Here is an 11,738-nt window from a genome sequence, read left to right as displayed (position 1 = left end):
GCTATGTGCGGTGAGGGATGTGACCTAAACTTACTGTCGGGATCACTTTGCCATGCAGACATATAACAAGTCATTCTATTGGTACCCCTGAAATTAATATAAGGTTATATGCTAATTACATCTCAATACAAAAAGAAATTTCTTTAGACTGAGACGTTATTCTCCTCAAGCATCCTCTTGGAAAATGGAGCTGGAAACAAAACATTAACTGCGTTTATAGTTAGAGAGATTGGAGACGCTGTGTTTTCGAAATTTGGCCTGTGTTTTCTAGCATGGTAAAGTGGGAGCGCTTTACTTTGATGGTCAGGACAAAAAAAAAAAATGAACTTCTTTTTAAAGCAATTAGAAAATCCCTCAGTCCCGTTGTAGTTCCCTGAGCTGTCATCCGTCAACCATCAACCGCTGCAGAAGGAAAGGCGAACTGCTCCAAGGACACACCTTCCAGAAAGTAGGGCTTCAGGGGATGGCTTTGCCACTTAATAGAGCCCTCAGCAGCTGGAGGCGAGGTGCAGAGAGGAGAGCAAGTCTCTCAGAGTCCTGGGAGGGGCTGTTAGATCAGGTGATGGAGAAATGAGGTTCACTGGCATAAGAGGGCTATGGGGACCTCCATCTCCCCTCCGCCAGGACCCCATGTCAGCTCCTTCCTTGAGCCTGAGAACCCCACCTGTCTTATCCTGCTTAGTCTTACAAGGTCCCAAAGAAGGGGCACGAGGCACAACACCCTTGGGGCAAGAACTCAGGAAAGGCAGAGCAAGTACCCAGGCAAGAAGGAGTTAATTCAGGAGCCCTGTCAGTCCTGACCCTCCTAATCCTCTCTGGCAGTCCAATCCCTCTGCTAAGGAAGATTAGGTAAGGATCCTAAATGAAGCCTTCTTGCCCAGCCCTTGGGCCATGGAGTGTGTTGGCCTCATGCCCAGAAGACAAATTCAACTGTCAAGGCCTAGAGTTTTCTGTTCCTCCCAAGCTGCCAGGGCTGGACTTTTAGGAGGATCCCTGAAAGAGAGGAGTTTCCTTTAAAGCTGCCTGCTTCTAGTAACAGCTGTTCAGTCCTCCTATATTTGTCAACATGGTTTCCTGTCCCCATTACCTTAATTGAGACCCAAAGCCTTAGAGATGAGCAGACTAGCACCTGGAGAAGTTAGGGCACCTTCTCACCAGGTTCCAGAGAGGTCTGAGACTCGAAGTCAGTCTTCTGATTCTCACTCGGGTCGGGACTCTTTCTCTAAACCATCTACTGCCTCATCACACAAACAAAAACAGAATCCAGCCTGACACACTCTCCAGTAACCTGCTGTTTTGTCCACCCCTGCTTTCCTGACCCTGCTGAAATCTGACCTCCTTCAGGCCATCTCTCCCAATTGAATAAGCTCAATCAACGGGTTCTTCCTCCTGCCCAGTCTCCCCAGTATAGACTCCAGAGACTCCCAGCCTCACTGGTGGCCTTTTTAAAATTCTGCCTTCCCCAAACTACTCTTCCTACTTAGGCCTACTGAGTCAGGACTGACCCTGGGGAGAAGCCCTCATCTTGGGGACACTGCTGACTCTCATGGGAAACTCAAGCTGGGCTCTTCTGCCGGCTTCCCCACAAGGCTGAAGCGGGAGCTGCTCTTCTTGGAGGCAGCGGGTCCGTGCCCTAAAAACCTCAAGGTAGCTCACCAACACTCACGGGGGACCCATAAATAGATCATAAATACAAAGGAAAAGTATGTGACCCAGCCTGAGCTGACAGAGGGAGTCCAAAGAAGTTTTCAAAGGGGAGGATGAGTCCTGAAGGACGACCAGCAATTAACCAAGCAAATGTTGGGTAGTAGAATATCATACTCAAGGCCTTAGAGACAGAGAAAGGCAAATTCAGGGAAATACACCTGTACAGCCATGGCTGGATTGTGCGTGTGTGTGTGTGTGTGTGTGTGTGTGTGTATGTGTGTGTGTGAGAGAGAGAGAGAGAGAGTATAAAGCTTGAGATTGGAGATTATTGGTGGGAAACGAGGCTGAAAAGGAAATCAGAAGCCAGACAAAGGGGGGCATTCCTGATTTCCTGTGCTAGAGAGTTTGAACTTCATCTTGAAAGCAATTAAGAGGCCCTGAAGTTTTTAAAGCATGGCAAGGGGTGGGGTGGCACTTAAGATTAGATTCCAAATTAGAAAGATTGTTGGCTACCACATGGGTAATTGATTGCGGATGTGGAACTAGAGAGACAAATTTGAGATGCCCATGAGAGAAGTGGATGCATTCAGAACATTTTGAAGGTATATTTGATAAGACTTTATAATTGATCACATGTCAAGAAGAGGGGAAGAATCAAGGATGCCTGGCTTGAGTTGCTGGATGAGGGATGGTCCTAGTGAGATGGGGAACACTATGTGAGAAATCACTTGAAGGTAGAGAAAGAGCAGATGATTTCAGCTTTTCAAATGTTGAGTTTGAGGTGCCATGAAAAAATTCAGATGGGGTCATTCCAAATGCAGTTGATTATACAAATCTTGAGTTCATGAGAGAGATCTGGGCTGGAAGTATGGATTCAGGGGGCATTGGCATACAGACAGATTATTGAGACCACCCTTAGAGAATGTGAAGAATGAGAAGTCCCAAAGTCCAAATGAAACCCTACAGGGAACAGTCAGTATTGTACAAAGGGCACAAGAAGAAAAACTTATAAAGAAGACTTAGAAGGGGACTCCCAGGGGACTCAGTTAAGTGTCTGCCTGCAGCTCAGGTCAGGATCCCAGGGTCCTGGGGTCAAGTTCCCGTACTGGACTCCCTGCTCTGTGGAGAGACTGCTTCTCCCTCTCCCTCTGCTGCTCCCCCTGCCTGCACTCTTTCATTCTCTCCCTCTGCATGTGTCAAGTAAATAAAATCTTTAAAAAAAAAAAGACTTAGAATCACAGAAAACAAGGGAGAAGACAGTTTTAGGAAAGAGAGGGACAAAGTGAGATGACAGCGATATGACCATTGGATCTGGGGACAAAAAAACTGTGGACAACCTTAGTTTCAGAGGAGGTCTAATGGCTGGAGCCAGACTAAAGAGGATTGAGCAGTGGGTGGGATGGGAAAGAAGTAGAGACATCAACATGAAACGGTTTGTATAGGAATCTTAATTGTAAGGAAATGATGAGGAGAGAGTAGTAGTTGCACAAGGAGAAGGTCGGGAAAGGGGCTCAAAAAAAAAAAAAAGTGGTGTTTGAAGCTGTCACCAGGAGATGCTCGCCAGGGAGAAGCAGAAGGTGCCATTGAGATGCAAGGTCATGATCAGGATAGGGTAGAATCCTGCCAGCTTAATGGTAAGAAAACCAATGCGTGGAAAGGAGCGGTGCAGTGTCACACCTGGTGAGCGCCAGAGCTGGGATTCAAACTAGATTTCCCTCCCCCTCCCATCAGGTGTGTATTGGCCCCTGTTCCACGCTGCTTGGCATCCACATTGGCCTTGTCAACCTCATCACTGAGGAATAGTGTTGACTGGCAGCTCTGCCTGATGCTGCCGAGATCCAGGACGTGTAATCGAGGTTTACAATATTGAGTAATTAACAAGCTTAATGTATTTCTTCCCTCAAGTGGTTTAGAATTGGAAGAGACAAGCTATTCAGCAAAGGCATATATACAGAAAATAGGAAATCCTGTTTCTTTCACTCTCTCTCTCTCTCTCTCTGGCTCTCTTTCTCTGTGTTTGTCTCTCTGTCTCTCTGTCTCTGTTTTCTCTCTGTGTCTCTCTCCCTTTCTGTCTCTCTTCTCTCTGTCTGTCTCTGTCCATATCCCTCCATCCTCTGATTCCCTCTCCCAACTTCCTTTCCCAACAGCAGGCTGCTCTCATCCCTTACACTGAAGTCATTGGCTCCTTTAGAAAGCCCACATCTTATAGTCCCTCAAACCCCTTTAAAACTTTTATTCACTCATTAAGAAGATATTTTCTTAAAGATTTATTTATCTATTTATTTATTTGAGAGAGGGAAAGAGAGAGAGAGCGTCAGCAAACACAGAAAGAGAGAGGGAGAAGCGGGGTCTCTGCTGAGGAGAGAGCCCGATGCGGGACTCAATCCCAGGAGCCTGGGGTCATGACCTGAGCCGAAGGCAGACGCTCAACCACCTGAGCCACCCAGGTGTCCCAAGAAGATATTTTTAAATACCTGTTCTGGGTGTCATACTCTGCAAGGCACTTGAGATCCAGAGATGAATACAATACAGTCCTTGCCCTTATGTAGCTCACAGACAAGCCGGGGAGGAATAAGGGTTTAAGTAGGAAATTGCAGTACAGGGCAGTAACTCCTCTTCCTAGCTCAGTTTCCTCATCTGTACCATAGGGATGATTAGCACCTACCACAAAACATTGCGGTGATGATTAAGTGAGTTAACACATATAGAAGGCTTCTAATTTATACATCAGTCACATCAGAAACACTATATAACTGTTATTATTATTATTATTATTATTACTATTACTATTACAGTTGTTATTATCACTATACTACCATGATAGGGGTAAGGAAACACAGAAAATGCTACAAGAACACAGAGGAGGTGAACTTGATCCAAGCTCGAGGAAGAGACATAAGAGTGGAACACTAAGTGGTGAGCAAGCACTAAACAGAGAGAAAAGAATGCCAGGCATCTTGCATAGAAGGAACAGCTTGCCCTCAGGTTTGCAAGCAAAAGACAATATGGCATGATTGAGGAACCAAGAGTAATTTAGCTCAGCAAGAATATGAGGAGGACAATGGCAAGAGATGAAGCTTGAGAGGTCATAGAGTACAAACAAGTTTGGACTTTATCCTTTAGCCAATGGGGAGCCACTGGAATGTTTTATGTAGATACTTGATCAGATTAATGTGTTGAAAGATCACCTTGGCAACGACATGGAGAATGAACCGTGGGAGACAAAACCGGAAATAAGACCAGTGAGGAAGTCATTGCTACAGTCTGGGGGGAGGAGGACTGACTCTGGCAAGTAGCGGTAGGGATGGGGAGAAGGGTGCCGTGAATTTGAGGTATATGCAAGAGATAGAGTTGGTGAGACATTGACCATGGAAAGTGAGGAGTCAGTATGAAAATAATGCCAAGAATCACTCTCAGGATTTTGGTTGGCACAAGGGGATGGATAGAGGTACAGTTCAGCGATCTCAGGGGGCCCAGGGAAGAACTGTTTGGGGAAAGGTGTGATAGGAGAGATGATGAGTTCTCTTTTGAACATGTCAAATTTGAGGTGCCTGTGGCATTTCCAGGTGGACATTTTATTCATTCATTCATTCGTTCATTCATTTATTTAGTTTTAAAGATTTATTTATTTATTTATTTATTTGAGAGAGAGACAGAGAGAGAGTAGGGGGAGGGGCAGAAGGAGAGGGAGAGAGAGAATCTCAAGCAGACTCCCCGCTGAGTGCAGAGCCCGACACCCGGCTCAGTCTTACCACCCTGAGATCACGACTTGAGCCAAAACCCAGAGTCGGATTCTTAACCGACTGAGCCAACCAGGCTTGAACAATGCAACATGCTAGACAGCTCCGAGTTTCTCAAGGATAGGCTCAGATACCTTCCTCTTACAAAGCCTTCTACAGTAGAAGAGCTTCCCTTTCCTCTGTCCATCCTAGGTCATCGGCTGGGAGATAGCCTAGGGAATTTCATGACTTCCCCCACCCCCAGGCCTTGGCAGAACTTTCGCTCCAAAAATCCTTCCCCATTATCTCCGAGGCTGGGGCTGGTAGGGAATCTATTAAGAAAACAGACAGGAAGTGTCCTTAGTCGTGCCTGGTGGAGGGAACTGGGGCAGGGCTGGGTGGATCTGAGCTCTCAGCGTGTGGACAGAAGTCTTCTTCGCCGACCCCAGTTGGCCCTGGTGTAGATTTCCACATGTGGGGACGATGACCTAGGGCCAGACCCCTCCTCTCTAGGCCCCTGGAGATTTGCGAGGCCTCTAGCAAGCCGGAGTCCAGAGCTGTATCCTAGGACCTGTTCCTCCTGTTCCAGGCTCCTGGAGTTTGGCCTCGGTGTGCAGCTGAGGGCCCCGTGGCAGTGTTGCCGGGCAGTGCATTCAACATCAGGCTCTGGAGACAGAAGCGTGCCAGGTGAGAGCCTGACCCGGAGCTACTGCAGCCGGCATAACCACCACTGTCACCACTACCTTCTCGGAAAGGAGCCACCCGTCTGGCCCCTGGCTTTGTCTGGCTGCCAACCCAACCCAAGGCATGTGCCTACGCAGGAGGCGATGACATTTTGGCTCCACTTTCAAAGTTCTTTTTTTCTTTCTCATGTGTTATTTCTAAAGATAACAAAGGTCAAAAGGCATCCAGCATTTTCTGGTTTCTCATAAGCTTCTGGTCAATATTTAATCTGGTTTATGGATTTTTTTTAGGTCTTCTAGATGCCTTCTTGAGCCTGCTTGTGGCCACCCACAGACACTTGTAAGGAGGAGAGAAATCAGCTTGGGAGAGGCACTCTGAAATGAGGGATTAGAGGCCAGGATCCAAGGAGCAAGCACTGCAGCCTGAAGGCAAGGGAGCAGGCCCCGACGACGCCCCCACTGCCGAGAGGTCCGCAATGGCCTCCCTTGGCCTCCAACTCGTAGGCTACGTCCTGGGCCTCCTGGGGTTGTTGGGCACCCTGGTGGCCATGCTACTTCCCAGCTGGCGAACAAGCTCCTACGTCGGTACGAGCATCGTGACAGCCGTCGGATTCTCCAAGGGCCTCTGGATGGAGTGTGCCACGCACAGCACAGGCATCACACAGTGCGACATCTACAGCACCCTCCTAGGCCTGCCCGCTGACATCCAGGCTGCCCAGGCCATGATGGTGACATCCAGTGCGCTCTCTTCTTTGGCCTGCATAGTCTCTGTGGTGGGCATGAGATGCACAGTCTTCTGCCAGGACTCCCGAGCCAAGGACAGGTTGGCTGTGGTGGGCGGAGTCTTCTTCATCCTCGGAGGCCTCCTGGGCTTCATTCCTGTTGCCTGGAATCTTCATGGGATCCTGCGGGACTTCTACTCCCCACTGGTACCTGACAGCATGAAATTTGAGATCGGAGAGGCTCTTTACCTGGGCATTATTTCCTCCCTCTTCTCCCTGGTAGCTGGAATCATCCTCTGCTTTTCCTGCCCATTCCAGGGAAATCGCTCCAACTACTATGATTCCTACCAGGCCCAGCCCCTCGCAACTAGGAGCTCCCCAAGGGCCAGCCAACTGCCCAAAGTCAAGAGTGAGTTTAACTCCTACAGCCTGACAGGGTATGTGTGAAGAACCAGGGGCCAGAGCTGGGGGCGGGTGGCTGGGTCTGTGAAAACCAGCGGACAGTGCCCCCCCCCACCCAGGGCCGCAGGTGAGGGACACTGGCACTGGGACATGTCAGAAGGTGCTGAGGATAGACTGACTTTGGCCGCTGGATAAAGCGAAGGCAGAAACGGGAACTGGTGTGACAGCTTGCAGGCTGGATTGTCAAGATGGTTGCAAGCCAGCCTTTCTGTTCCCTTCAACTTGCCCACGGCCCTGCCACCTCCCCCAACCCCCACCCCGGCCTGAGTCCCCAACCCTCAACTCCAAACCACAGAGTCTCCCCTCTGCCTTTCAGGTGACCTGCGAATCCACCCCCAAACCCACTCCTTAATTACATCCCACTGACTAACCGTTTCTGTGATCAAAGACCCTCCCTCTGGCTCAGGTTGGCTCTGAGCTCATTGCTGGGGGGTGGCGGGGAGGAGGACTGGTGGTTTTTATGGGCACGGCTCTCACCAACTTCCCAAACTTCTCTCCGAAGAAACTGTTTGGCCAGTAATGGAGCCCAGCGCCTCCATCCCATTGTTGTTATGACTCCACAGTGTTCAGACTGGTTTGTGCGTGGACTGAAATAAAACCACCCTGTGGTACCGAGGGAGCAGAGAGCAACTGGGTACAGGATGAGAGGGAGGGAAGGCAGTCAAGGACCCAAAAAAGACCTGACTCACTGCCCAGGGCATTTCCCGGAATTCCCTCCCACTGTGGGCTGGGGATCTAGCCCCCCTCCCACTAGGGGAAATCACAAAGAAAGAAGATATGGTGGAAAGCTCAAGGCAGCAGCAGACGCTGATTCTGCTGAGGAATTGCCTCCAAGCTGCAGCCCCAACTTTCACTGAAGCTCCTGCCTCCCTCTGACCTGGCCTCCTGCTAAGAAACAAGGCTACGGGTCTCCTGAGTCCTGCACGGTGGTTTCCTTAGGAGGGGGAACATGTCCTTTCTCGAGATGGCTCTTGGCTGGGGGATGACAGCGTGGGAGGCTTGGGGTTCCAAAGAAGAGACCGCTCCTTGATGCTGCCCCAGAAAGAAGAAGAACTTTGGTCTCTAAGAAGCTGGGGGGAGGGCATGTGAGGTGGCTCCAGTGGGAGTTTCTATCAAGCCAGAGAGAGGCGGCTTCCCCAGGGAGTCTGCAAGCCTAATAGAAAATCAGCCCAAAGTCTGCGATCCATTCCCAGGGGTCTCCCCACAGAGCGCCAGAGAGCCTCTGAAAGACAACAGCCCCCCAGGTCCCCCACCTCCGTCACCCTTCAGAAGGGCCCGCCATCCATCGCCAGACATCTCAGAGTTGCCAGAAGGCATCTGAGGGCTTTGGCATGGAATGCCCAAGGAGCTGTGCCCCCGATCTGAGCGAAAGATGAACCGCTGCCTGGGATTTCAATTGGGGAGGGACTGAGGAGAACGTCTCCCAGGCAGACACTTCCACCTCCAAGGTGTGGAAATGCTCCATTTCCCCTGGGGTGGGGGTGGGAGTCACAGATAGACCAAAGGCCTATTCCCTCACACACTGCCCTACAAGTACACCCAGCTTCAGACAAACTCCAGTCCACCTTCCCAAACCTCAGTACCAGCAGAAGGGGCTCACTCGTCTCTAACATGCTTCTCGCCTCTCCACCTTCTTGCTTATGATTAAGCTCTTCTCCCAAGCTGGAAGGCCCTGTCCCCTTAGCCGAGTCCTCCTGTTGTCTGGAGAACTTGTTCAGCACCAACTCCTACACTGAGTCTCCTCTGACCACTCCGTCCCTCTCCTGCCCTCCCTCCTCCACCCCCTCAGCATATAATTATTGCTTCTTTAATGCTTGTAATTCACAATTTTTGATGGATAGCTATCTTTTCGTGTGTGCCTATCTGATTTCACAAATACGTTATAAACTCTTGGAGGGTAGGGGCCATACCCAAGACCTCTCTGTATCCCCCCAGACTATCTGTAAGAGTGCTGGGCACACAGTAGGTGATCAATAAACACTTGTTGATTGAGTAATTTTGTTACTGTTTTATTCATTCAAAAGGGGCCTTGGCAAGCATGGCAGGTATGAGAGAGAACTGGGCCAGGGGGAGGGTAGAATGGAAACTGGCTTTTCTTCCCACAGGGTGGATAAAAAAAATTCTAGACTTTATGGGAGACATTATGAAAACAAGACACCCCCCACCACATTCCCAGGGAAACTTCACCTTTTCATTGTGCCCAGGGCTCCTCCCTCTTCACAATTCTTTCATGGAAGTTATTTACTGAATGGCTGTGTGTTTATTCCTTTCGCTCTCTGAACCAGCACTGTGAGGAAGGAAAAGTCAATCTGACAATCTCCATTCAGCAGATGGGGAAACCAAGGCCCATGTGAATAAAGAGATTGTTTTTCCCAGAGCTACATTGCTGGTGTTGGTGCCCCAGACTCTAGACTCCCCAAATAGGACTCTGCTGATCCACTCATTGGGAGAGCCTGCCAGGGGTCCCCCCAAGCTGCCGGAGGAGAGCAATTTATGGCCAACAAAGACACGTTGGGGACATACACAGTTCTCCTGGAGATCTCCCGCGAAGATGATCTGGGGGAGCAGGACCAATTCACATTTGAAAGAGACGTAATACCTCCGTACTAATTTCCCAAACTCTGGAGGTGTGAGAGTTTGGGAGGCCAATGATTCGGCCAGCCATTGTTCGAACCTCCTGGGGGAATGAACAAAAGCCCAGTTCAAAAAGATGTTAGCTGTGGCAACACTGATGATAACAGCTCCCGCCTGCTTCCCTACCTCCGCCCCAGCAAGATTCAACTTACACAGCCCCTGGAGAGAGTGGGTCGCAGAGCACAGGAACCTGTTACAACAGGCCCTGCCTTGCACTCCCCACGTAGGCCTTCTCTGGTGCAGAGGCGAGGACCCCGCCACCCGAGCCCATTTAGAGGGAATGGAGGTGGGCAGGAATAAGGTGTGGAGAGAAGAGGCTCCCTGAACAGAAGTTGTATAAGGGGTCGCGTCTCTGGCCTGGCACCAGGAACTCCAGAGTGCTTGACTCGGGTGGGGGGCAGTAGAGGCCGGAAGAAGGGGTTGCTTTGCTGACTGTGTTGTGCTGAGGGGGCAGCCGTCTGGTCTGGGCTCTGAGGACCCACCACAGGGCCACTAAAGCACTTTCAGATCCACAACTGCCTTGCGTTCTCCAAATACCCAAAATGAAGCAGGTCTTTTTACAAGAGACAAAATGGAGGCCTCCCTAAAGTCACAGTGTCAGAGTCTGACTCTAAGCTTAGAAATTCTTCCCCCAGCAATGTGGGTCTGTGATTCTGCCTGGGAAGGTGTAAGAGTGTCTTCTCCTCTTCGGACTGCCGCAGCCCTCCTCTCCCTGTCTGCCCTTGGGTTAGAAGGGCCTTCGAGGGAAATAGGGCCCGGGGCTTCTGTTCATCTTAGGATGAGGCTTCCCGGGGACGTCCTCCTTCCCTGTAATCTGGGAAGAGTCTACAGAGGAAGTTAGATTTTCATCCTTAACTAGAAAAACCGGGGCAGAGCCGATAAGGAGCAACTGTTCCCTTTGGCTGGGTGTGCAAGGAAAGCTTTGCTCTAAATAATTTCCTCGAAATATCCCGGTGTCTGAGTCCAAGTTGAACAGCTTTCAGCTCACCCCATTGCCTTCCATCATAAAGTAATTTAGATTAGCCACAACCAAGGGGATAGCAAAGGCCATTGTGTTTATGCCCCGAACTGATGGCTCTGACCCTTGCACAAGGAGAGATGTTTCTGCCCTCCCTCATTCCTCTGATAATAGTGTGACTCATGTTTTCTCCCCGTCAGGGCCTTACTGACCTACTGCTATGTGATCATTAATAGGGGAGGGGGAGGCTGAAACTAGCTTCTTGGGGGGAAAGGCGAGCTCCAGCTTCTTGAGAAACCTTCATCCAGCCCATCCAACAGCCATTCAATGGGCTCCACAGCCAGGCAGCCCACGTGGCCGGCACCCTCACTCCATGTGGGAAGAGGCTTCGAGGGCAATAAGTGCAATGAGGGTGAACAGCAAGGTAAAGTCTGTGCCTTGCAGGAGCTGACAGCTGATGCAGGGCCAGATAAGACATGCACACCTAAGCGTGGTGCAACGCGTGATACGGTGTGTCCTATGAGAGATAGGAGGGAAGTTCCAGAAGGTAGGGGTGTCAGCGGCTACTTCAGAAAGGCTTGTACATCCCCTCAAATCCCAATCCATATGAAGGGAGGGTCTGGCACCCCTTGAGCTTTGGTGGGGGGGGCGGGGAGGATGATCTAAAGAAACTGCCTCCTGTGGCTAAGGGACCATGGGAGACAGAGCAAAACAGTGGACAGCAGCGCTGAGGAGGAAACACGGTTATACCGTGCAGCTCATCCAGAACGCCTCTGAGTTTGCCTCACAGGCCTCCTGAGTGGCTCCAGTGGAAAGAGTGCCCCTAGCGCCCAGCCCCTTCTCCCTCATCTGCTTCTCTTGGGCAGCTTCCTGGAAATTGGTGGGGGCAGTGGAGGCAGTGCCCATCCGAGTA

At 50.3% G+C, this 11,738-nt stretch overlaps 1 protein-coding gene across 1 annotated transcript; it reads left to right on the top strand.

Moving 5' to 3' along the window:
• Positions 1 to 6,240: 6,240 nt before the first annotated feature.
• LOC111161308 (claudin 2) lies at positions 6,241 to 7,399 on the top strand. Its single transcript, XM_022524899.1, has one exon. The coding sequence runs from the start codon at positions 6,526 to 6,528 to the stop codon at positions 7,216 to 7,218; it is 693 nt and encodes a 230-aa protein (XP_022380607.1). The 5' UTR covers positions 6,241 to 6,525; the 3' UTR covers positions 7,219 to 7,399.
• Positions 7,400 to 11,738: the final 4,339 nt, after the last annotated feature.

The sequence above is a fragment of the Enhydra lutris genome, unplaced genomic scaffold, assembly GCF_002288905.1.
Source record: "Enhydra lutris kenyoni isolate GAN:26980312 unplaced genomic scaffold, ASM228890v2 scaffoldscaffold83, whole genome shotgun sequence".
NCBI lineage: Eukaryota > Metazoa > Chordata > Mammalia > Carnivora > Mustelidae > Enhydra > Enhydra lutris.
This window is presented reverse-complemented; position numbering and strand designations above follow the sequence as displayed.

Bases quoted from the DNA above. Each gene is read 5' to 3' on its own strand.
- LOC111161308 (XM_022524899.1), top strand. From the start codon at position 6,526: ATGGCCTCCCTTGGCCTCCAACTCGTAGGCTACGTCCTGGGCCTCCTG.